The 27,021-nt window shown below is 42.7% G+C and overlaps 1 protein-coding gene across 2 annotated transcripts in view; it reads left to right on the top strand.

The window, feature by feature from the left end:
- The first annotated feature begins 9,274 nt into the window (after positions 1-9,274).
- The window catches only part of tekt3 (tektin 3), a 39,139-nt gene continuing 21,392 nt past the window's right edge, over positions 9,275-27,021 (top strand). Inside the window, exons 1-4 of one of the 2 annotated variants that reach the window (XM_068058692.1) lie at positions 9,275-9,340; positions 13,547-14,136; positions 21,062-21,145; positions 21,243-21,313. In XM_068058692.1, the coding sequence (XP_067914793.1) occupies positions 13,579-14,136; positions 21,062-21,145; positions 21,243-21,313 (713 nt within the window). In that variant the 5' untranslated portion in view covers positions 9,275-9,340; positions 13,547-13,578. The other variant, XM_068058691.1, reaches the window with a different exon arrangement.

Below are 27,021 nucleotides of genomic sequence, written 5' to 3'. Positions count from 1 at the left end.
CTGTTCAATGTGATGCAGGTAGCATGCAACATCGTGTTGCCTGCTCATGACCATGATTACAGCATACAACTAGCACTGACTGTGCTGTAGAGTGGATGCACATCTCAGCAGGGGGCCCAAAATCGTGAGAGGCTAGCGACACCTAAAGCTCGCCCGCACTACTTATGGCCAGCCTGCATGTACTAAAGGGGAGGTGCATTGTGGCTGCAGCAGCAGGGGAAAGTTCTTGTACAATTCACTTTAACATGGAAAAAGACAGAATAAATGCACAATCACAGAATCACAGAATTGTTACAGTGCAGAAGGAGGCCAATCGGCCCATCATGTCCACACCGGCTCTCAAAAGAGCAATTCACTCAGTTCCATTCCCCTGCCTTCTCCCCGTAACCCTGCACATTCTTCCTTTGCACATAACGGTCTAATTGAATGCTTCAATTGAACCTGCCTCCACCACACTCTCAGGCAGTGCATTCCAGACCTTAACCACTCTTGCGTGAAAAAGTTTTTCCTCATGTCACTTTTGCTTCTCTAACCAAATACTTTAAATTTGTGCCCTCTTGTTCTCGATCCTTTCATGAGTGAGAACAGTTTCTCTCTTTCTACTCTGTTCCCATCCCTCATGATTTTTAATACCTCTATCAAATCACAATTCTCTTCTCCAAGGAAAACTGTCCCAACATCTCCAATCTATCTTCATAACTGAAGTTCCTCATCCTTGGAACCATTCTTGTGAAACTTTTCTGTACTCTCTCCAATGCCCTCACATCTTTCCTAAAGTGCGACGCCCAGAACTGGACGCAGTACTCCAGCTGAGGCTGAACTAGTGTCTTATACAAGTTCAACATAACTTCCTTGCTCTTGTATTCTATGCCCCTATTAATCAAGCCCAGGATACTATATGCTTTAACTGCTCTCTCAACCTGTCCTGCCACCTTCAATGACTTATGCACATATACACCTAGGTCCCTCTGCTCCTGCACCCCCTTTAGAATTGTACCTTTATTTTATATTGTCTCTTCATGTTCTTCCTACCAAAATGAATCACTTCACATTTCTCTGCAATGAACTTCATCTGCCACCTGTCTGCCCCTTCCACCAACTTGTCTATGTCCTTTTGGAGTTCTACACTATCCTCCTCACAGTTCGCAATGCTTCCACATTTCATATCATCTGCAAACTTTGAAATTGTGCCCTGTACACTGAGGTCTAGGTCATTAATATATATCAGGAAAAGCAAGGATACCATCACTGACCCCTGGGGAACTCCACTGCAAACCTTCCACCAGCCCAGAAAACATCCATTAACCATTACTCTGTTTCGTCCGTTGTGTGACACTATAGCAAACGCCTTTTCAAAGCCCATGTTCACCACATCAACAGCATTGCCCTCATCAACCCTCTCTGTTACCTCCTCAAAAGACTCCAGCAAGTTAGTTGAACATGATTTTCCCTTAAGAAATCCACGCTTGCTTTCCTTAATTAACCCGCATTTGTCCATGTGACTATTGATTTTGTCCCGAATTATTTTTTTCTAGATGTTTTCCAACCACCGAAGTTAAACTGACTGGCCTGTGGTTGCTGGGCGTATCTTTACACCCTTTTTTGAACAAGGGTGTAACGTTTGCAATTCTCCAGTCCTCTGGCACTACCCCCGAGTCTAAAGAAGACTGAAAAATTATGGCCAGTGCCTCTGCGATTTCCATCCTCACTTTCTTCAGTATCTTGAATGCATCTCATCCAGTCCTGGTGCTTTATCCACTTTAAGTACATAACATGGGAGAGAGCATTCTCTAAGGTTCTGGGATGCTGCACTTGGAGCCTTGGTAGAGCAGGTGTAAAGGAAGGAGAGAAGTGCTGTATCCACAGGGGGCCAGGAGGCCCTAGGGACAAAGGCTCAGAAGGCAGTGAGACCATACGGCAATTGCGATCAATGCCAGGAGTCAAGCCACAAGGACCTTGATGCAGTACAGTAAAAATTTCAATAACCTCACGAGTGGTCAATTTCATTGAATTTATCTTCAAATGCCACATCTCACCAGCTGCACCACTAGCCTCAGATGCAGCTCAATGTATCACACCCCTGTCACACACCTCCCAACAATCTCTATCAATTTGGACTCTTAACTAACATTCATAGCTGCACCTTATCCTCACACGTGAAGCAATGTCGCAAGCCTCATACTGACATCTTACAGATTGCACACATTGCCAGCTATTCAATCATGACAGTTATATCATCTGAACAGATTGCTTCAACTCGCTGACACACTTCCCTCCATCTAGCAGGACAAGGTATCACGAAACAGGAAACAGCAGGAGCTAATCGGCTGGAGAAAGGCACGCCTGCACACCCGTACCCACATGGAGGAGATGCTGCTCGCTATCATTGGAATGGCCATGGCTGAAGTCATGGCCAGCCATGGGGCTGAAAGGATTGAAGCTAATGGTATCCTCATACCTAATTATCCTTCTCACATCACACTTCCCCCTTATATCACAACTCTTCTGATTCCCAAGTTGCAGATGATGTAAGCGTGCACCTCTTGCTTTTTTCCCCTCCCCGCTCCACAATGTTACCAAAGTGATGGAAGGTGTCGTTGACAGTGCTATCAAGTGCCACTTAAACAGCAACAACCTGCTCACTGATGCTCAGTTTGGGTTCCGCCAGGGCCCTTTGGCTCCTGACTTGATTACAGCCTTGGTCCAAACATGGACAAGAGAGCTGAACTCCAGAGGTTAGATGAGAGTGATTGCCCTTGATATCAAGGCAGCATTTGACTGAGTGAGGAATCAAGGAGCCCTATCCAAATTGAAGTCAATGGAAATCGGGGGGAAACTCTCCACTGGTTGGAATCATACTTAGCACAAAGAAAGATAGTTGTGGTTATTGGAGGCCATTCATCTCAGCCCCAGGACATTGCTGCAGGAGTTCGTCAAGGTAGTGTCCTAGGCCCAACCATCTTCAGCTGCTTCATCAATGACCTTTCCTCCATCATAAGGTCAGAAATGGGGATGTTTGCTGATGATTATAGGATGTTCAGTACGATTCGCAACTCCTCAGATACTGAAGCAGTCCGTGTCCATTTGCAGCAAGGCCTGGATAACATTCAATCCCAATAGTTTGCTCAGTACTTTTTGCCTAGTGATGATGATTGTTCTCAGTTCCTCCCTTTCTATAACCTCTGCATTACCTGTTACTATTGGGATGGTACTAGTGTCCTCCACTGTGAAAACTGAGGCAAAATACTGATTTAGTGTCTCCGCCATTTCTGTGTTCCCCTCTATTAACTCCCCAGTCTTATCCTCCAAGGGACCAACATTCACTTTAGCTACTCTCTTCCCTTTTATATACCAATAGAAGCTTTTGCTATCCGTTTTTATATTTTGCGCTAGTTTTCTTTCATAATTTACCTTTGCTCTTTTTATTACTTTTTTAGTAATCCTTCCAGCCTCCCACTGGCCTTTGCAATATAGGATGCCTTAGTTTTTGTCTTTATGTTATCCTTAACTTCCTTGCTTAGCCATGGATGTTTTGTCCCCCTCTTACAATCTTTCTTCTTCTCTGGAATATATTTTAGTTGGGAGGAATTGAATATCTCCTTAAACATCTGCCACTGCTCATCAACTGTCCTCCCTTTTAGTCTTCCTGCCCAGTCCACTAAGGCCAAATCCGTCCTCATGCCTATGTAATTACCTTTGTTTAACTCCAGAACTCTCGGGTGGGACTTCAGTTTCTCGCCCTCAAACTGAATTTGAAATTCTAGCATGCTATGATAACTCTTCCCTAGAGGATCCTTAACTATGAGATCATTAGTTAATCCCACCTCATTACACAATATTGAATCTAGAATAGCCTGCTCCCTGGTTGGTTCCACAACATATTGCTCCAAAAAACAATCTCTAATATATTCAATGAACTCTCCCTCCAGGCTACCCTTGCCAATTTGATTAATCCAGTCTATATGCATATTAAAATCACCCATGATTATTGCCATACCTTTCTTATAAGCCCCCAGTATTTCCTGGTCTATACTGTGCCCCACTGCGGAACTACTGTTTGGGGACCTTTGGATTACTCCCACCAGTGACTTCTTTTCCTTGCTATTTCTTATTTCTACCCAGACTGATTCTACGTCTTAATCTCCAGTGCCTATATCGTTTCTCACTACAGTACTGATCTCTTCCTTTACTAACAAAGCTACACCACCTCCTTTTCCTTCCTGCTTATCCTTCTGAAAAACTGAGTGTCCTTGGATATTCAATTCCCAAACCTGGTTTCCCTGCTACCACGTCTCAGTAATCGCCACTAAATCATACCCATTCATCTCTATTTATTTTATTCCGAATGCTTCATGCATTCAGATACAAAGCCTTTAAGTTTGTTCTATTATCAAATTTCCCTACTCTTGTACGATTCCTTGGTGCAATATGACGTTCACACGTTCTGTTCCTTCCTTTTATTTTCTGGTAACAATCAGCCTCATCACTAACCTGCACTCCTACCTTCTCCTTTAACTTTGACTTCCTAATTTTCCATGCAAACTGAACCCTCCCCCCCACTATTTAGTTTAAAGCCCTACCTACAGCACTAGTTATGCGATTCGCCAGGACTCTTGTCTCAGCATGATTCAGGTGGAGCCCGTCCCATCGGAACAGCTCCCTCCTTCCCCAGTACTGATGCCAATGTCCCATGAATTTGAACCCATTTCTCCAACACCAATCTTTGAGCCACGCATTTACCTCTTTAATCTTATTGTTCCTGTGCCAATTAGCTTGTGGCTAAGGTAGTAATCTGGAGATTATTACCTTTTTGGTTCTGCTTTTCAATTTAGCCCCTACCTGCTCATATTCCCACAGCAGAACCTCTATCCTTGTTCTACCCATATCGTTGGTACCTACATGGACCACGACAACTGGATCTTTCCCCTCCCACTCCAAGTTCCTCTGCAGCCCAGATGAGATATCCCGAACCCTGGCACCAGGTAGACAACACAGCCTTCAGGACTCTTGATCCTGGCCACAGAGAACAGTGTCTATGCCCCTAACTATACTATCCCCGATTACGACTGCATTTCTCATTTCTGTGAATAGCATCTGTGAATCGAGGAACTGAGTTAATATTTCAGGTTGATGATCTTTCATCAGAACTGGAAGCAGTTAGAGATTTAACAGTTTATAAGCAAGTACAGGGCCGTGGGAAAGTGTTTGGAGAACAAAAGGGAACGTCTGTATTAGGGTGGAGGGCAGTAGTGAATAAAAATTAAATGAAAAAAGGAACAATGGTACAAAGCAAAAGGCAGGCGGGGCAGGATGGGGCAATTGGTGGTGGTAATGGAACAATAAACAAATAAAAGCTGGGCAACATTTATTCCATTACCAGCATTTGCTGATGGAGAAAATGACAGCGGTGGCTATGATCTGAAGTAGTTGAACTCAATGTTCAGGCTGAAAGGTTGTCAAGTGTCTAATCAAAAGATGAGATACTATGATCCATCCCCCTGCCTTTTGCTTTGTATCATTAGATTCTTGTTTACCGAATGCAAAAGGATTTTTACTGTTCTTGCAAGCAACAACTGGAACTGCACAAAATATATATTCTTCGTATGTTTTCATTATTTACTTGCAGTGCTAACTTAAGGCTGAGCAGACAGGTGAATGTATCACAAGGCACTTTATACGATTTAGATATGCTTTACTAATTTGCAAGCAAACGCAAGAAAAGTTTCTTTCGCAACAACCACCAGCAGAGTGATTAAGGCAGGACCATGCGAGTTCAAACAAGAATACAATATCGTACATGTTCACAACAACATAAAACCAATCACTATAAGGGAACATTGAGATAAGGGATAAAGAAGTCATGTAGATGTATTTAGATTATCCCAAGAACTGAAAAGACCTCAAGCACAAAGACTACTCATTTATTTTGTCAGTTTTACAAATCCAAAGATAACCAATCCCACTTAATTTCTTCAATATTTGCTTTTTTAAAATAAAAAGCTTCAAATTTGATATCTTTTGAAAGCAAAATTACAAATTTCCAGCATGGGAAGGAACAATAAAAACGACACAGAAGCAAAGGCAATTGACTGCTTAAACAATGGATTCTGCTCAATGCAGAATTTTGAACAGATTGTGTTACTGCAACTACATGCCATTATCATGTTTGCTGTTTCAACGCACCACATCAGGCATTGTAAGGTAGTGGTGGAGACAGACCAGAACATTATGAGTGCAGCAATTATTTCAAATGGCAATGTCTGCATGTGCTCCCTCCACCCCCACCCCCCACCCCACCCCCCCAACGCACCCCCCCGCTCCCACCCCCGTAGCAGGCAGTACTGGACTATTCAAACTATCAAAAATCAAATGCAGGTATATTTACAGAGGTAATTAAATATTGTTCACCAAAAAATTGATCAGTAAGTGGATATTTATATGAAAAATGTTACATCTTCACATCCTTCATGTCTACAAAACCTTACTTCCTATTGTCACTTCTTATCATACTTTGGTGCCAACTTTCCTTTATAAAATTCTAATATCACATTTGTACTGGAAACTGCCGAGGTAAACTTGTCACACTGTGATTACTGCCCCCAGCCAGTGGTGGTGCTGGAGAACTTCAGTTTTGCATCTCGCAGCAATTCAAAAAGAGCTATAAAGGACTGAAATATACTTTTAAAAGGAATAAGTACCTAAAATTACATTTTAAAATATTGCTTATTTCTTCTTCTTCTTCCTTGGCCTCCTTGTCTTGAGAGACAATGGGTAAGCGCCTGGAGGGGGTCAGTGGTTTGTGAAGCAGCGCCTGGAGTGGCTATAAAGGCCAATTTTAGAGTGACAGACTCTTCCACAGGTGCTGCAGATAAAATTGGCTGTCGAGGCTGTTACACTGTTGGCTCTCTCCTTCCGCATCTGTCTTTTTTCCTGCCAACAGCTAAGTCTCTTCGCCTCGCCACTCTTTAGCCCCGCCTTTATGGCTGTCCGCCAGATCTGGCGATCACTGGCAACTGACTCCCATGACTTGTGATCACAGGATTTCATGTCGTGTTTGCAGACGTCTTTAAAGCGGAGACATGGACGGCCGGTGGGTCTGATACCAGGGACGAGCTCGCTGTACAATATGTCCTTGGGGATCCTGCCATCTTCCATGTGGCTCACATGGCCAAGACATCTCAAGCGCCGCTGGCTCAGTAGGGTGTATATGCTGGGGATGTTGGCCGCCTCAAGGATTTCTGCATTGGAGATACGGTCCTGCCACCTGATGATAAGGATTCTCCGGAGGCAGCGAAGATGGAATGAATTGAGACGTCGCTCTTGGCTGACATACATTGTCCAGGCCTCGCTGCCATAGAGAAAGGTACTGAGGACACAGGTTTGATACACTTGGATTTTTGTGTTCCCTGTCAGTGCGCCATTTTCCCACACTCTCTTGGCCAGTCTGGACATAGCAGCGGACGCCTTTCTCATGCGCTTGTTGATTTCTGCATCGAGAGACAGGTTACTGGTGATAGTTGAGCCTAGGCAGGTGAACTCTTGAACCACTTCCAAAGCATGGTTGCCGATATTGATGGATGGAGCATTTCTGACATCCTGTCCCATGATGTTCGTTTTCTTGAGGCTGATGGTTAGGTCAAATTTGTTGCAGGCAGCCGCAATCCTGTCGATGAGTCTCTGCAGGCACTCTTCTGTGTGGGATGTTAATGCAGCATCATGAGCAAAGAGGAGTTCCCTGATGAGGACCTTCCGTACTTTGGTCTTCGCTCTTAGACGGCCAAGGTTGAACAACCTGCCATCTGATCTTGTGTGGAGGAAAATTCCTTCTTCTGAAGACTTGAACGCATGAGTAGCAGGGAGAAGAAGATCCCAAACAGTATATGTGTGAGAACACAGCCCTGTTTCACGCCACTCAGGATAGGAAAGGGGTCTGATGATGCACCTCTATGTTGAATTGTGCCTTTCATATTGTCATGGAAGCGCTGCACAAAGAACAGCCAGGCGCTGAGCAAATGACTACTGGCAACACCTATGCAGTCATATTCAGCTGGCCTCTGACATCGGAAACATCAGAGGAATGTATAATGGCATTAAGAGAGCTTTTGGGCCAACCATCAAGAAGATCGCCCCCCTCAAGTCTAAATCAGGGGACACGATCACTGACCAACGCAAGCAAATGGACCGCTGGGTGGAGCACTACGTAGAACTGTACTCCAGGGAAAATGTTGTCACTGAGGCCGCCCTCAATGCAGCCCAGTCTCTGCCAGTCATGGATGAGCTGGACGAACAGCCAACAAAATCGGAACTCAGTGATGCCATTGATTCTCTAGCCAGTGGAAAAGCCCCTGGGAAGGACGGCATTGCCCCTGAAATAATCAAGAGTGCCAAGTCTGCTATACTCTCAGTACTCCACGAACTGCTTTGCCTGTGCTGGGATGAGGGAGCAGTACCACAGGACATGCGCGACGCCAATATCATCACTCTCTATAAGAACAAGGGTGACCGCGGTGACTGCAACAATTACCGTGGAATCTCCCTGCTCAGCATAGTGGGGAAAGTCTTCGCTCGAGTCGTTTTAAACAGGCTCCAGAAGCTGGATGAGCATGTCTACCCTGAGGCACAGTGTGGCTTTCGAGCAGAGAGATCCACCATTGACATGCTGTTCTCCCTTCGCCAGCTACAGGAGAAATGCCCCCCTACGTTGCTTTCATAGATCTCACCAAAACCTTTGACCGCGTCAGCAGACTTGGTCTCTTCAGATTGCTTACTTAGGCCACCATAATTGCAATTAATGCTTAATTATTGACTGCACATCCCAGAATGTCAACCTAAATCATTTTGCATGATAACTTTTTTTTAAGAGCCAGGAATGACAATAAGAAGTGCTTTGAATTTATCACCTTTTTTTCTATTTATAATGGAGAAAGCTGTCTAACGTTATTCCTTTATTTGTAAGACTATCTTGGCACTTCAATAGAAACAAGGATGCATGCTGCAAGGTGTTAAGCTTTTTCCCCCCCTCTCTCGCGTGTGTGCATTTGTTTAGCTGGCAGCAGCACCTTTTTGTCCTCATTATTCTCTCTGTAATCGATCTGCACTGTCCTTCCTCTCCCCCGGGGTGGCCGTTGCCAGCTCACCGCGTCCATGGCAACAGAGATCCAGCTTTCACTGTACACACAGTACAGCCTAACATGACGACGAAAGCCCGCCCCCACCGCGCGCTCATTTGCTTATCAGTCCAATTTTTGGGCGCGACCGACCCGGGATTCCATCGCCGTGGTGCAAAGACGAGTGTCAATCAATCAGCCCAGCTGTCTCCCCGCCCCTCCCGAACTATCAGGTATGGTTCCAGTGCAGAACTCGCTGCATTACCTGCTACCACACTTTTGACAGCGTGAAGACAGCGACGATTGCACTGCCAGAATACAAATAGTTCTGTTATCTGGTCGGTAAAAATATAATATTTTGTTTGCATTTTAATTTCTTTTTCTAAAAACTACAATTTAAATTCAGTCTTTTGGATAACTTTACTGTCTCAAAAAGTACTAAAACGTCCAAAATGGGACTTACCTGAATGCCCAACAAGTATTAGAATAACTTCGTATACGAATTTTTTTCAAATATGCATTGAAATGATCGGACTTTTAACAACTGAAAAAATCCGGTTATGTATCATACCTTTCTAACTGGTTCATGCTTTAAGCGTGATAAGGATTAATGGAGTTTTTAATAGGATCGATTTATAATCGTCTTGAATTATGCAAGTTTGGGATAAGTAATGAAAAGTAGTTTGTACGTGCGCATAAAGGCAGAATGATGTTATAATTTTTAACAGTTGACATGCCGACATTGTTTAGTTGCACGTATGAGTTACATATTAATATGTCAGTGCGTGCAGATCATTATCAGAGTTTGCATTTGAACAATATTTGAACGATATTTCTTTGATGTTTTGTCGGTATGTTTCTCTGTACACACAAGAAAGGTATGGAAACAGTGAAACTGTTTGGATGTGTTGACCAATCAATACACATGCACGAAAATTCTGAAAGAAATTCAGGAACATGTGTAGCATACAGAAAAAGTAAGATATGTATTACAAACTAATTTTGATGTTTTTAGTGTTCTGAGAGATTCACCATGTTCTCTTTGCTTCTTGCTGCCTCTTCCCCCATGAGATACCACACCAAAACAGAACTGACAGTTACATTTCCCCCAAGCCTTTTATATTGTATTCTGACCAGATGAATAAGAAAATAGTACTACAAATAAGCAGAGAGAGGAGCTAAAATAAAACTAATAGCTACATATAGGAATACACTTCATACAGATTTGGAGTCTGGAAGTTGCTTTGTGCTCCAAGGAGGTCTTGAACCTTTGAAATGGTACCAAGATCCTAAAAGAGTTTTAAATATGAGCAGGAAACACAGCAGAACCCTATAGGATATCAGAGTTCACTCTCAGTCAATATTTCCACTCATACATTTCTATTAAAGACAGAAATAGCACCGAGATCTGAAGGCAGTAGTTATTTACAAAAATGTATTTCTTGGAAATATAAGAATGTCACCTCAAGAACTGTGAATTGAAGAGGACAGCAAGGTCTAGGCTCAGCAGCAGTACATAATACTACGGATTAAACATTTATATCTTCCTCTAAGAACACCATTTTAAACACTTCACCGTATTTTGTGTAGAATTAGATGGAGAAAAGATTCTTGACAATCTTATTGTACTGTTAGACGTAAATGTTAGGGACAGTATGGGAGTGTAAGGTTCAAGGAGGATCTTTCACAGTACAATTCTGGCTATTATTTTAAATCAATGGTGTTAAGGTGTTAGTTCCAGCTATGTAGCTACTATAGTTCTAATAGCTTATACCGTTTAAAATAAGATATATATTCACACAGGCCTTAATATACAGTTGGCTAGAGGGAAAGATATTATTTGCAACTGGTAACATCTAAGAATTAAAAGCATAGTAAGGGTATCAGCAACATTTATTGAAGTGGTGGGAATGACAATGGAATTCCTATTATTACAACCGACCGCTCCAGTCAAAGCCCCCCAATCAATATATGATTTTGATTGTGGTGGGAGAAACGCACTGTTGATTCAATCCCATCCCTCCACAGATTGCTAAACATATCATTTAAACTTTCCAAATTAAAGAAAGACACAGCCAAATTGTACCATCTATTAACCCCTGAATGAGGCTAACCAAACCAAGTGTCTTAGATCAACAAATTAACTGTTTAATTAGAAAAACTCAATTCTTAAATACTACTAAGATATAAACAACATTTAAAATGGAAACATTAGTGTCCTTGCGATTTACGCTCCTGCCGAAGTGAAATCTTCCAATGTGGAATAGTCCAAGGTTGCTTGAAGTCCTCACAGCCATCCGAAGGGAAAAAAAAGGTTCTTCATCAGTAGAACAGTCCGTAGTCTAATTCAGCAGTTGAAGTGATGCTTTCTTTCTCCAGCGATGAATTTCAATAATTACCGTTCAGTAGTTAAAGGAATTGGTTATTTTCTTTTAAGAAATTAATCTGGCTTGACATCAGAATTCTGAGAGTATAATAAATAAGGTTTAAATAAACCAAGAGAGAGCTCTCATTTCCTTCAGTACATGCTGGTCCAGTTGTCTATCTGTTTCTCTTTTCAAAGTCAGTTTTTCAACTAGTTTCAAACATCAATTGGCAACAATGTATCTCTCGATCCTCAGTCTGAGTGGCTGTATCCCAGGCAACCAGAATGAACTCCTTGAATCACAGTCTCTGAGTGGCTGTATCCCAGGGCAAAGGGAATGCATTCTTTGACTCAGTCTCTGGAGCTTGCTGCCTTAAAGCAGTAAGGCTCCTTTTCCAGCCTTAAAGGCACACTGCATTCTTCCCAGAAGAAAAAACTACAGGATCATAACAATATATCAAAACAAAAAGTGTTAAGTGGATAACACAATAAACTGCTGAATAGTAAAATTTTAAAGCTGAGAATCCAGAAAGTGGTATGTCATTCCTCTGGAGGTACCTGAGGTATTACTGAGGTTACATTTGCTAATGCCTAAGTCATTAACAGATGTTGTTAATGAAAACTCCTTTTATTTAATGAGTTGGCGATTTCTGAAAATAAGGACTGGATTAATTTCAGTACCCTGCCTCAGCAGGATTATATAACTAGTGTTAATTTTCATGGATTGAAAGTCAATTGGAGCACACCCATGATTTCTTCATTTGCTGTCTCAATTGGTGAGGCCCCCACAGGATTTGCAATTTCATAAATTCAGCTCTCATATGTTAGTTATGGTGAGGAGAGAGCAAGGCAGTGTGATGAGCTTTGGATTTCTCTAACAAAGAGTTATCACAGATTTGATGGGATGAATGGCCTTCTGTGCTGTACACATCTATGGTTCCACAGGCTATGCCCTTGAAAGCTTGGCTCTGCATCCTGTTTTGAGTCCAAGGTGTTGCTCAATTCTTGAACTGCCTGCTCAAAATTAGTAGTAGGTCACTCAAAATTTGCTTATTGTACGCAAAGTTGAAACCATCCTTTTTGTCACCTGTCAGCTCCTACTTGTGTCTTTGTTTAAATCTATCAATCTCCCCAACCACCATTTCGAGCTAAGTGCATTGATGTAGAATCTGGACATCCTGTTGATTTTCTTTTTCCTTATCTGATGTGTTGCCATCTTCTTTCAACCTTTGCAACATTTCTTATTTCACCCCACCTCTCCACAGAGTCCCTAGGACCTTAATCGTTGCCCTTATTACTTCAAGCCTGGATTTCTCCAATAATCTTTTACATAGTTTCCTGGCATCCACACTCCACAAACTGCAACTCATTCAGCATGCTATGGCCTGTCCTTTTACCCACACAAAGCCCGACATTTACCTTCGTCCTCAAAAAGACAAATTGGCCACATGTGCCCTGCGGATCAATTTCAAGACCTTTATCCTCATCTTCAAGTTTCTTCATGAACTTGCACCACCCAAACTCAGCAATGTTTTTCAGCCCTGTGTTTATTCTTGCAGCCTTGGCTCCAGTGACACTGATTTGCTCCTTGTTTCCTAACTTGCTCCTCTTTTGGTTGCCAATCTTCAATCCAAAATGTTGCTGCCCTCCCTGCTTTCAAAAGCCTACCAATGGCTTGTCTCTTCAACCATTCTTTTGTCCCCACCCCTTAATTACATCCTCTGTACCCCTTTCCCTCTCACACAGTACTCTTGTAATTCCCTAATCTGTACAATACTCTGGGACATCTTCTGTTGTAAAAAGCACCATATAAATTCAAGTTGTTATTGCTGAATCTTTTAAAATTTTCAAAAACAATAGGGTAAATTCAGTGCTCCCAGTCAGGAGCTGCATTTGAAGGGAGAATCAGAGCTGCAGTGTTGTAATTATCTGTGACCCGTGCTCCCTCTTGAAGTGATTAACTGCTGTGATTGCAGGATCAGTTAATTTTCTATAATATCTGCAGATATTGTAAAATTGTACAAATGAAAAGAATAAGCTTGTGTTTAAAAGTAATAATTTGTATATCTTATAGGAAAAGACATCATTGCACTTCTAAGCTCAACAATGACTGCTGCTTACACCCGTCCTAGGGCAACTAGTGCCAACTTTTTGCCAGTCATATCAACAATGGCATCAAGTTACAGAGGCCATTATCCTCTTAATGTGTTCAGACAGAGCTTAATGATGCCTTGGAGACCTAGCACTTACTACAAAGTGGCATGCATCGCTCCTACTATGGGCTCTTTTTCTATGACTGTCCCTGGACGTACTGAAGCCAAAAGTGCTCAAATCCCATTGAACAGAACAACACTATTTACCAGATACACTCCTCAGGATTGGCATGAATCTAACCAGACCAACTATAGGGAGTCAGAGTCCTTCAGACACAGTGCAGAGAGACTAAGGGCTGACACTGCTCGTCTGATCCAGAACAAGGAAAATATTACAAAGAAAACACAGTTTGAAACCAACAAGAATTTAGGAGATCGTGTCAATGACATTATATTTTGGAAATCTGAATTAGCTCATGAGACTGAGCAGATGATTGGGGAGGTTAATTCTCTCATAGATGTCAAGAAACGATTGGAGCGAGCCTTGACAGAAACTGAAGGCCCTCTTCAGGTAAAAGACATCATAATACTGAATTATTTAATATTTTAAATCTCTAATGACGCAGAATGCTTTAAATATGCACAGATGCTGTCAAATACTCTAAGTAGAAATGGCTTTGAATTAAGTAACATGCAGATAAATTAGAATCATAGAAAGTTTAAGGCACAGAAAGAGGCCACTTGACCCATCGTGTCTGTGCCGGCTGAAAAACGATCCACCTATTCCAATCCCACCTTCCCGCATTGGGTCTGTAGCCCTGCAGCTTATGGTACTTGAGGTGCATATCCAGACTCCTTTTGAATGAATTGAAGGTCTCTGCCTCAACTACCCTTTCAGGCAGTGAGTTCCAGACCATCACTACCCTCTGGGTGAAAATGTTTTTCCTCATCTCCCCTCTAATTTTTCTACCAATCACTTTAACTCTATGCCCCCTCGTCACTGACCTCTCTGCTAAGGTGAATAGACCCTTCACCTCCAATCTATCCAGGCCCCTCAAATTTAGTACATTTCAATCAGATCTCCACTCAGTCTTCTCTGTTCCAAGGAGAGAAACCCCAGCCTATCCAATCTTTCCTCTTAGCTGCAGTTTTCCAGTCCTGGCAACATCCTCGTAAATCTCCTCCGTCCCCTCTCTAGTGCAATTGCATCCTTTCAGTAATGAGGTGGCTAGAACTGCACACAGTACTCAAGTTGTGGCCTAACCAATGAGTTATACAGTTCCAGCATAACTTCCCTGCTCTTGTATTCTATACCTCGACTAATAAAGGAAAGGATTCCATATGCCTTCTTAACCACCTTATCGAATTGTCCTGCTACCTTCAGGGATATGTAGACATTCACTCCAAGGTCCTTACTTCCTCTACACTTCTCAGTATTTTCCTATTAATCATGTATTCCTTTGCCTTGTTTGACCTCCCCAAATGCATCACGTCACACTTCTCCAAGTTGAATTCCATTTGCCACTTTTCTGCCCATATGACCAGACCATCAATATCTTCCTGCAGCCTACAGCTATCCTCCTCTCTATGTACCACATGGCCAAACTTTGTGTCATCCGCAAACTTCTTGATCATGCCTTATGTCCAAATCATTAATATACACTGCAAAACACAGGGGACCCAGTACTGAGCCCTGTGGAATGCCACTGGAAATAGCCCTCCAGTCGCTAAAACAGCCATCAGCAATTACCCTTTGTTTCCTGCCACTGAGCCAATTTTGTATCCACCTTGCTGCATTTCCCCGGATCCATGGAATTTTATTTTTTTAACCAGTCTGCCATGTGGGACGTCGTCAAAAGCGTTGCTAAAATCTATGTGGACCACATCAACTGCACTACCCTCATCTATCTTCCTTGTTACTTCTTCAAAAAAATTCGATCAAGTTGGTCAAACAAGATCTTCCCTTAACAAATACATGCTGACTATCATTGATTAACCTGTGCCTTTCTAAGTAACAGTTTATCCTGTCTCTCAGAATAGATTCCAATAATTTGCCCACTACTGAACTGAGACTGACTGGCCTGTAATTATTCGGTCTATCTTTCGCTCTCTTTTTAAACAGAGGTACAGTGTTAGCAATGCTCCAATCCTCCGGCACCACACCTGTATCCAGTGAGGACTGAAAAATTATAGTCAGACACTCAGCTATTTCCTCTCTTGCTTCTTTTAACAGCCTAGGATACATTTCATCTGGGCCTGGTGATTTATCAATTTTCAAGAATGCTAATCCCATTAATATTTTCTCTCCAAACATCCAAGCATCAGAAATTTAAGATAAAAAATACCTGTCTAACGAGACAGTGCTGTCCCATTCAATCCTATGGTCTCTTAACTCCTATAAACCCGATTAAAAATTCAAGTGCGCCACAACCTTCATTCGTTTGAGTTCATTTGATAAAACATCCAGGAATTCACATGTTGAATTAAGGCGTTACTTATACAGTTGATTTCATGACCCATTTAAAGTGCCGTTAGCCCGATCAGAATGTGTAAGCATATAAATATAAATAAAAACCATATGAACAATCTTAACATTTCTGCTTCACACTGCTCGTCTTGCTCATTTCAGTTTCATCAGTGGGCCACATCCTATAAAGAAGAAAGAACAAAGAACAGTACAGCACAGGAACAGGCCATTCGGCCCTCCAAGCCTGCGCCGATCTTGATGCCTGCCTAAACTAAAACCTTCTGCACTTCCAGGGACCGTATCCCTCTATTCCCATCCTATTCGTGTATTTGTCAAGATGCCTCTTAAACGTCGCTATCGTACCTGCTTCCTCCACCTCCCCCGGCAGCAAGTTCCAGGCACTCACCAGCCTCTGTGTAAAGAACTTGCCTCGCACATCCCCTCTAAACTTTGCCCCTCTCACCTTAAACCTAGTAACTGACTCTTCCACACTGGGAAAAAGCTTCTGACTCTGTCCATGCTGCTCATAACTTTGTAAACCTCTATCATGTCACCTCTCCACCTCCGTCGTTCCAGTGAAAACAATCCGAGTTTATCCAACCTCTCCTCATAGCTAATGCCCTCCAGACCAGGCAACATCCTGGTAAACCTCTTCTGTACCCGCTCCAAAGCCTCCACGTCCTTCTGGTAGTATGGCGACCAGAATTGCACGCAATATTCTAAGTGTGGCCTAACTAAAGTTCTGTACAGCTGCAGCATGACTTGCCAATTTTTATACTCTATGCCCCGACCGATGAAGGCAAGCATGCCGTTTGCCTTCTTGACTACCATATCCACCTGCGTTGTCACTTTCAGTGACCTGTGGACCTGTACGCCCAGATCTCTCTGCCTGTCAATACTCCTAAGGGTTCTGCCATTTACTGTATACTTCCCACCTGCATTCGACCTTCCAAAATGCATTACCTCACATTTGTCCGGATTAAACTCCATTCAGAACCATGCCATTTCTCCGCCCAAGTCTCCAACCGATCTATATCCTGCTGCATCCTCTGACAATCCTCATCGCTATCCGCAACTCCACCAACCTTTGTGTCATCCGCAAACTTACTAATCAGACCAGCTACATTTTCCTCCAAATCATTTATATATACTACAAACAGCAAAGGTCCCAGCACTGATCCCTGCAGAACACCAATAGTCACATCCCTCCATTCAGAAAAGCACCCTTCCACTGCTACCCTCTGTCTTCTATGACAGAGCCAGTTCTGTATCCATCTTGCCAGCTCACCTCTGATCCCGTGTGACTTCACCTTTTGTACCAGTCTGCCATGAGGGACCTTGTCAAAGGCTTTACTGAAGTCCATATAGATAACATCCACTGCCCTTCATCAATCATCTTCGTCACTTCCTCAAAAAACTCAGTCAAATTAGTGAGACACGACCTCCCCTTCACAAAACCATGCTGCCTCTCGCTAATAAGTTTGTTTGTTTCCAAATGGGAGTAAATCCTGTCCCAAACAATCCTCTCTAATAATTTCCTTACCACTGACGTAAGGCTTACCGGTCTATAATTTACTGGATTATCCTTGCTACCCTTTTTAAACAAAGGAACAACATTGGCTATTCTCCAGTCCTCTGGGACCTCACCTGTAGCCAATGAGGATGCAAAGATTTCTGTCAAGGCCCCAGCAATTTCTTCCCTTGCCTCCCTCAATATTCTGGGGTAGATCCCATCAGGCCCTGGGGACTTATCTACCTTAATGCTTAGCAAGACACCCAACACCTCCTCCTTTTTGATAATTAGATGACTGAGACTATCGACACTCCCTTCCCTAGGCTCATCATCCACTAAGTCCTTCTCTTTGGTGAATACTGATGCAAAGTACTCATTTAGTACCTCGCCCACTTCCTCTGGCTCCACACATAGATTCCCTTCTCTGTCCTTGAGTGGGCCAACCCTTTCCCTGGTTACCCTCTTGCTCTTTATATACGTATAAAAAGCCTTGGGATTTTCCTTAATCCTGTTTGCCAATGACTTTTCATGACCCCTTTTAGCCCTTCTGACTCCTTGCTTAAGTTCCTTCCTACTGTCTTTATATTCCTCAAGGGAATCGTCTGTTCCTAGCCTTCCAGCCCTTACGAATGCTTCCTTTTTCTTTTTGACTAGGCTCACAATATACCGCATTATCCAAGGTTCCCGAAACTTGCCAAACTTATCCTTCTTCCTCACAGGAACATGCCAGTCCTGGATTCTAATCAAACTGACGTTTGAAAGACTCCCACATGTCAGATGTTGATTTACCCTCTAACAGCCGCCCCAATCTAAATTCTTCAGTTCCTGCCTAATATTGTTATAATTAGCCTTCCCCCAATTTAGCACCTTCACCCGAGGACTACTCTTATCCTTATCCACAAGTACATTAAAACTTATGGAATTATAGTCACTGTTCCCGAAATGCTCCCCTACTGAAACTTCGACCACCTGGCCGGGCTCATTCCCCAATACCAGGTCCAGTATGGCCCCATCCCTAGTTGGACTATCTACATATTGTTTCAAGAAGCCCTCCTGGATGCTCCTTACAAATTCTGCCCCATCCAAGCCCCTAGCACTAAGTGAGTCCCAGTCAATTTCGGGGAAGTTAAAATCACCCACCACCACAACACTGTTACCTTTACATCTTTCCAAAACATACTTCACACTCTTCCTCCTTAATTACAATATCTGCAACGTCCCCCTCTTTGCTGAAGACAGACGCAAAGTATTCATTCAGAACCATGCCGATATCTTCCGCTCCTACACATCGGTTACCTTTTTGGTCTTTAATGGGCCCAACTCTCTCCTTAGTTATCCTCTTACTCTTAATGTATTGATAAAGCATCTTTGAGTTCACCTTGATTTTGCTTGCCAATATTCTTTCATGCTCCCTCTTTGCTTTCCTAATTTCCTTTTTGATTTCACCCCTCTACTGTCTATACTCCTCTCAGCTTTCTGTAGTATTGAGTTCTCGGTGTCGGACATAAGCTTTCCTTTTCTGCCTTATCTTATCCTGTATGCTCCTTGACATCCATGGTACTCAAGATTTGGCCACCTCACCCTTTTTCTTTGTGGGATCATGTTTACCCTGAACCCCTCGAATCTCCCCTTTGAATGCTTCCCTCTGTTGACACTGATTTACCTTCAAGTAGCTGTTTCCAGTCCACTTTCACTAAATCACTCCTGAGTTTAGTAAAATTGGCCTTGCCCCAATTGAGAACTCTAACTCCTGTTCTATCTCTGTCCTGTTCCATAATTATGTTAAAACTGACTGAATTATGATCACTACCACCAAAACGCTCTCCCACTGCCACTCCTTCCACCTGCCCATCTTCATTTCCTAAAACTAAGTCTTAAACTGCACCCTGTCTTGTTCAACTTGCTACGTACTGGCCAAAAAAGTTCTCCTGAATGCACCTCAAGAATTCTGCTCCCTCAATTCCTTTCACACTAAAACTATCCCAGTTAATATTGGGGTAATTAAAATCCCCTAGTATTACTGCCCTATTGTTCTTGCACTTCTCAGAGATTTGCCTACATATCTGCTCTTCTATCTCCCTCTGACTGTTTGTGGCCTAACCACAACTACTTAGAGGGAATACATTATAATTGTTTAATGAATAGACTCATTTATTTGTAGTTTTCCCCTGTTTTACCTGTTCACCCTCAGAAAATCATTTATTTTATCCCACTACAAGCTGCGAATGTGGAGAAAGTAACTTTCAAGTGCACTGCGGTCCCATGATTCATTGAATGAGATTGATATTGGTTCTTAGGATCAGATATCTCACTGAATGACCCAACTGAGGTGATGAATGTTGATATACTTGGGGCAAAGAATTGCACTAGTTACTATTGTGAGAAAGTAAAGCATTTTGCCAGCAACACATCATGTTATTAGTTTTGGTCTTTCTGTCACAGTATGTATGGGGTTAAAAACCATGTTCACTCATAGAAAATAGTCTGCCTCACTTCACACAATAATCCCTGAATGCAATCTGGTCTTTGTGCAAGGGGAAAAGTGATTCAATTCAAATATCAACATTTTGTGATGTTTATTGTAAATACGTTTAACGGGAAACACTTGAGCTTAGAAGACAAATAAACAAATTTTGTGTTGGCCATTTTTGAAGTATTTTTTAGGCTGTCATATTCAAATTGGACAGTCTGCCCGACGTCAATAGAAAGAGATAAATCACCGAGAGACTATGTAGATAATCGACAATAAACCTCAACATAAACATTAATATTCAGGCATCTTGCATCGAGTCCAACCTGCTTTGCAGTTTTGCATAACCAATGTGACAGAAATTTTCTATCTTGTAAGAAGAGATAGTTAAACCTATTCAGTTATCCATTTACTATTTAGTAACTCTACTTGGTATTTCTACCTGGTACAATGATCTTGTGAAGTGTTTATTTCCTGTTTTTAAAAGGCAAAGATGATTATGCAAACTGATGAGATATTATCAGTTCAATCCCTGGGCATGTGACATATAACTTAGATATCAAACAAGTTAAAAAAAATCTGGGTCGTAGGGAGTGAAAGCTAACCTATAGGAATGCTCTGACATGCTAAGCATGAGAAAAATGTCCAAGAGTTAGAACCAAAAAGTCTGGCAGCGATGTGTTAGGACATTGCCAATGCCTTTTGAATGCATTTTTTAAGATCACATAATAGTGATCACAGCAATTCTTTCTCCCTCCCTCCCCAGTGCTTTGCAGTTTACAGTATTGGTCATTTAAAAAAAAATACACTTTAATTGAAACAGCCTTTGCATTGCGTAGAATAAGTTTATTTAACCTCAATAGAAAATGTTCAATGGCTGTATTAGAACAGAAATTAACAACTCAGTTCTGGCATTCTTATAAAATAAACACCATTAGGGTTTGATAAATTAATAATTGTATAGCATAGAGTTACATAATTTAAATACTGTAGGTTTCAATTGCAATCTGTATTCTTCATTTGCATGTAACTTATTAATACAACAGGTGGCACAAGAATGTCTATACCACAGAGAGAAACGGATAGGTATAGATCTCGTTCATGATGACGTAGAGAAGCAGTTGCTGAAGGTTAGTCTAACTAAATCAGAAGAATTCCTGTGGTAAATACATTGTATTGGTATGGTCATTTTGCTTAAATAATATCTGCATTTTTTTCTTTCAATAGGAGGTTGAATGTATAAAGTCCTGTCAAGAAAGAATGAGAAGACATCTGAACAGGGCAACAGCCCAACATATGTAAGGGTAGCAACTTGAATTACAAAGCAAATCGTGCAATTATAATTCAGGGAGAGAATTGAGAGATATAGCTTTAGGGTAGGACGAGGATCAAAAATTGTCAAATTGAACCCTGAAATAAATCCTCCATGCAGAATTGAACTCAATGTGCTGTATGACCTTTTCTTGTTCTCTATTGTGCTGATCACATTTTGAAACACTAAGGACTTTAAGTATTTAAATAGGTTTAGTGCTGATGTGAATGCAGTAGTATAATGTTGTAGAGTGTATAGCCAAGACTCCAACCCGTGAATAAAGGAACATAATGAATAATGGTCCTAAAATGCACATGGGCGCACACTCCTGGCTTTATTTATTATTGATTGATTATTCACCCATGCAACAGGTGAGGATAGGTCAGCACTTGGAATGTTTTCCTTTTAAGGTAATTGTACTTGAATGGTGGGGCTGATGCTGAAAGAATAAAAAGATACAAGATCAAGCAAACAAGATGGCAGGGACTAGGGACTAAAGACCAAAGGGAGAGTAAGAAAAAATTGAGATGAATAGAAGATATCTAGAGAGGGAGAGAAAAAATGAAAACTTCAATGAGACAGAAATGGGTAAAATAGAGAAAAAGTCACAGAAACTCAGAGTGAGAGACAAAGAAGGGTAGAGTACAGAAAATATTACAGAAAATATAGAGAGAAAGAGAGAGAAGATTTACTGAAATTGTGGGAATAAAGAAAGAAGAAAGGGAGAAAATAGAGAAACTACAATTAGGAAACAACTACAAAAGCTGGAAAGAGAGACAAGAGTAACCAAAAAGAGAAAATAAAGAAATCATCTGCTGTTATTTGACCAGAACAGTTTTAAATAAAATAATGTTGAAGAAAATGACAGTGCATTTATGTTACATTTTCCATCATAATTAAAAGAAGGAATATTGGTTGGCTTTTAGTCACCATTGGGCTAAGATGCTTTGAAAAACTGGTAATGTGATTTTGATAAACTGTGGCCTGATGAATAAGGAGAAAAGAGGGAGGTGGAGTCTGTTGGACTATTTAAGAGAGGGAGAAAATTCTTCTTGAGAGAGGGGAAGGAGAGACGCCCTCCTAAGAGAGAAGGAAATGGAAGGAGATTCTCTGAAATATCTGATTAGGGCGTGGGTTAGAGAGAGACAAGAGCCAGAATTTTATGGCCTCCAAATGAGCGGGCTATTGACGGGGGAGTGGTGAGAGTGGGGGTGGGGGGGTGGGGAGAGGGAGCGTAAAATTGAGTGGGAGGTGGGGGAGGTGGGTGTCGTTTCCGATCTCCTCCCACCCCCGCTGCAATTTTACATGGGGCAGCGGTGGCGAGAAATGGCCTCCCCGCCCCAGGACAATTAAGGCCCTTTAGTGGCCAATTAACTGGCACTTAAGGGCCTCCTCCTGCCACAGCAGGTGTTTTACCCTCGGTGGCCATACGGCAAAGGCCTCAAGAACCCCATCTGGTAAAACCATGTGGCCTTCTTGTGGGCTTGGGGTGGGTGGGGGGGACTCTCCTGATCAACCACAGAGGGCCACGCCCAAAGCCCCAAATGCTTCCAACGCACAACACTCTTCCCCCCCCCGCCACCCCTCAAATGACACCCCTTGCCTCGCTGGGGCCTGGTCGATTGTCTACAGCGCAGCCCCAAAAACGTACCATAGTTCTGGGGACGTCCTTCCTCTTGCTGTGGTGGCTAGGTGTAGTCCCAGTGGTGGCCACCGCTCCCAGTGACGCTGCTGGGACTAAGAGCTGCAGGCCTGCTGATTGGCCGGCAGCTGCATTAGGTAGGATTTCTGCCTCAAGGAGGTGGAAGTCCCACCCACGACCAGTTAAGGGCCTGGGAATGAAAAAACCACCGACTTTTTGGCTGGGGGGCATGGCCTCCTGCCCAACACAAAATCCCAGCCAAGGAAAATGATGGTGTTGTGAGATGAGAGAATGAGCTATACCCTGTTATGGGATGAAGTACAATAATCTGTTTGTTGGGGGTGGGGAACCCTGTTACATGGAGAGATATACTCTGGCTCTGCTAGGGATGAGAGCTTTGGTTGCTGTCAGAGGGTAGCAGGCCTGTGTTATAAAACAGTACTTTTTTTTATTTTATTTGTTCCCGGGATGTGGGTATCGCTGGCGAGGCCAACATTTATTGCCCATCCCTAGCTGCCCTTGAGAAGGTGATGGTGAGCTGCCTTCTTGAACCACTGCAATCCATGTGCAGTAGGTACACCCACAGTGCTGTTAGGAAGGGAGTTCCAGGATTTTGACCCAGTGACAGTGAAGGAACGGCGATATAGTTCCATGTCAGGATGGTGTGTGGCTTGGAGGGGAACTTGCAGGTGGTGGTGTTCCCATGCATTTGCTGCCCTTGTCCTTCTAATTGGTAGAGGTCGCGGGTTTGGAAGGTGCTGTCGAAGGAGCCTTGTTGCATTGCTGTAGTGCATCTTGTAGATGGTACACACTGCTGCCACTGTGCGTCGGTGGTGAAGGGAGTGAATGTTTTTGGATGGGGTGCCAATCAAGCGAGCTGCTTTGTCCTGGATGGTGTCGAGCTTCTTGGGTGTTGTGGAGCTGCACCCATCCAGGCAAGTGGAGAGTATTCCATCAGACTCCTGACTTGTGCCTTGTAGATGGTGTGTCCACCATCTTTGGGAGTCAGGAGGTGAGTTATTCACATCAGGATTCCTAGCCTGTGACCTGCTCTTTTAGCCACGGTATTTATGTGGCTGGTCCAGTTCAGTTTCTGGTCAATGGTAACTCTCAGGATGTTGGTAGTTGGGAATTCAGCGATGGTGATGCCATTGAATGTCACCAGCAGATGGTTAGATTCTCTCTTGTTGAAAATGGTCATTGCCTGGCACTTGTGTGACCCGGATGTTATTTGCCACTTATCAGTCTAAGCCTGGATATTGTCCAGGTCTTACTGCATATGGACACAGACTGCTTCAGTATCTGAGAAGTCATGAATGATGATGAACATTGTGCAATCATCAGCGAACATCCCCACTTCTGACCTTATGATTGAAGGAAGGTCATTGATGAAGCAGCTGAAGATGGTTGGGCCTCGGACTCTACCCTGAGGAACTCCTGCAGTGATGTCCTGGAGCTCAGATGATTGACCTCCAACAACCACAACCATCTTCCTCTGCACTGGGTATGACTCCAACCAGCAGAGAGTTTTCCCCCTGATTCCCATTGACTCCAGTTTTGCTAGGGCTCCTTGATGCCATACTCAGTCAAATGCTGCCTTGATGTGAAGGGCAGTCACTCTCACCTCACCTCTTGAGTTCAGCTCTTTTGTCCATATTTGAACCAAGGCTGTAATGAGGTCTCGAGCTGAGTGGATCTGACGGAACCCAAACAGAGTGTCACTGAGCATTACTCAGCAAGTGCCACTTGATAGCACTGTCGACGACCCCTTGTATCACTTTACTGATGATCGAGAGTAGAATGATGGGGCAGTAATTGCCTGGGTTGGATTTGTCCTGCTTTTTGTGTACAGGACATACCTGGGAAATTTTCACATTGCCGGGTAGATGCCAGTGTTGTAGCTGTACTGGAACAGCTTGGCTAAGGGCGCGGCAAGTTCTGGAGTGCAAGTCTTCAGCGCTAGAGCTGGAATGTTGTCAGGGCCCATAGCCTTTGCAGTATCCAGTGCCTGTACTGTATAAAACTGTATGGGTTAATTATCCTGATCCAGCATCTGGGAATACTGGTTTGCCTGTAAGGGAGTCTTCCAAATTTTCCATCCATGACTCCCATCTCTGGCTCATCATGTGAACTGCCATGAGAAATCAACTAGTTAGAACTCTTAATCAGAATAAAGTCACTAAAACATCCTGTTAATCTATTTTTATAGATCATTTCTTTTTACTGTGGCATTAAGTTGTGACCATGCACACAAAAACCAAAAAGGAAATAACAATTTAAATGATCTTTAATTGAGAAATATCTTGTTACTTCTGACTTTTGTAAGTAATGGCAACCTTTAACTAGAATAATATTAGCTTTTGCATAGTGATTCCATTGCCAACTTGCCTACACACAATAATTTAATGGAATGAGAACTAAAATTTAGTTGGATGGTGGTAGAGTACTGAAGGTCCATATAAATTCAAACCTTTATACCTTTGCTTTGACTGTCAGTTTAATCTTCTTCTTCTCCTTCTTTGGCCTCCTTGTCTCGGGAGACAATGGGTAAGCGCCTGGAGGTGGTCAGTGGTTTGTGGAGCAGCACCTGGAGTGGCTATAAAGGCCAATTCTAGAGTGACAGACTCTTCCACAGGTGCTGCAGATAAAATTGGTTATCGGGGCTGTGACACAGTTGGCTCTCCCCTTGCGCTTCTGTCTTTTTTCCTGCCAACAGCGAAGTCGCTTCGACTCGCCACTCTTTAGCTCTGCCTTTATGGCTGTCCGCCAGCTCTGGCGATCACTGGCAACTGACTCCCACGACTTGTGATCAATGTCACAGGATTTCATGTCGCGTTTGTAGAGTCTTTAAAGCGGAGACATGGACGGCCGGTGGGTCTGATACCAGTGGTGAGCTCACTGTACAATGTGTCCTTGGGGATCCTGCCATCTTCCATGTGGCTCACATGGCCAAGCCATCTCAAGCACCGCTGGCTCAGTGGGATGTATATGCTGGGGATGTTGGCCGCCTCGAGGACTTCTGCGTTGGAGATACAGTCCTGCCACCTGATGCCAATGATTCTCTGGAGGCAGCGAAGATGGAATGAATTGAGACGTTGCGCTTGGCTGACATACGTTGTCCAGGCCTCGCTGCCATAGAGCAAGGTACTGAGGACACAGGCTTGATACACTCAGACTTTTGTGTTCTATGTCAGTGCGCTATTTTCCCACACTCTCTTGGCCAGTCTGGACATAGCAGCGGACGCCTTTCCCATGCGCTTGCTGATTTCTGCATCGAGAGACAGGTTACTGGTGATAGTTGAGCCTAGGCAGGTGAACTCTTGAACCAACTCCAGAGCATGGTCGTACAAATGTCCTAAGTTAGTGAATTTTCTCAGTTCTTAGTTGGTTTTTAATGCACCTCTGATAGTGTATTAAATGTCTTCTAGTTTCACTGGGTCCTGATGTGTGAGTCTCATGCATCTAGGGGAAACACCAAAGTAAACTTGCCAAAGCTGGGAAAGACCTTTTTAAGGTTCATTCTACCTCTTAACTTTTTCATCGTTGAAAGGTTTATAGTTGTAAATTGGCCATTGCAAATCAATGTCTTGTGTATTTGTGGATAAATTATATAAAGCTTTGCAGTATTCCATTATTTGGTGTTCACCAAAAAGTATTTCATTAGAAATATTAGTTTAGTGATTTTTCACTGTAGATAAACCATGAATTCACATAACTTAGAAGGAAACAGCCAATGTGATCAAAGATTAATATGATTGATTAGTAGTTTATGTGCTGATAAGTTTTTCAAGTTTTATATGTTTCATTAACCACTTCAATAAGATTGGCAAATCTAATTTCTGAATTAAGATTCTATTCCTGTCCTCCATTAGACAATTACACAATTCTATAGCTCAGGATTGTGATTAGAGGACCCAAATTCAAATGCTACTTCCAACTTAAATTCAGTTAGTTTTCTTCCAGAGGTTGAGTTTTGTGAGCATTTTGAGAGTTGAAATGATGAAGGGGAAAGACAAGAGGAGAGAATTCTGTTCAGTGAATGATAAATCCCC

Source organism: Heterodontus francisci, chromosome 26, assembly GCF_036365525.1.
Source record: "Heterodontus francisci isolate sHetFra1 chromosome 26, sHetFra1.hap1, whole genome shotgun sequence".
Classification (NCBI taxonomy): domain Eukaryota; kingdom Metazoa; phylum Chordata; class Chondrichthyes; order Heterodontiformes; family Heterodontidae; genus Heterodontus; species Heterodontus francisci.
The sequence above is the reverse complement of the archived record's forward strand: the minus strand, read 5'-3'. Positions and strand labels throughout refer to the sequence as shown.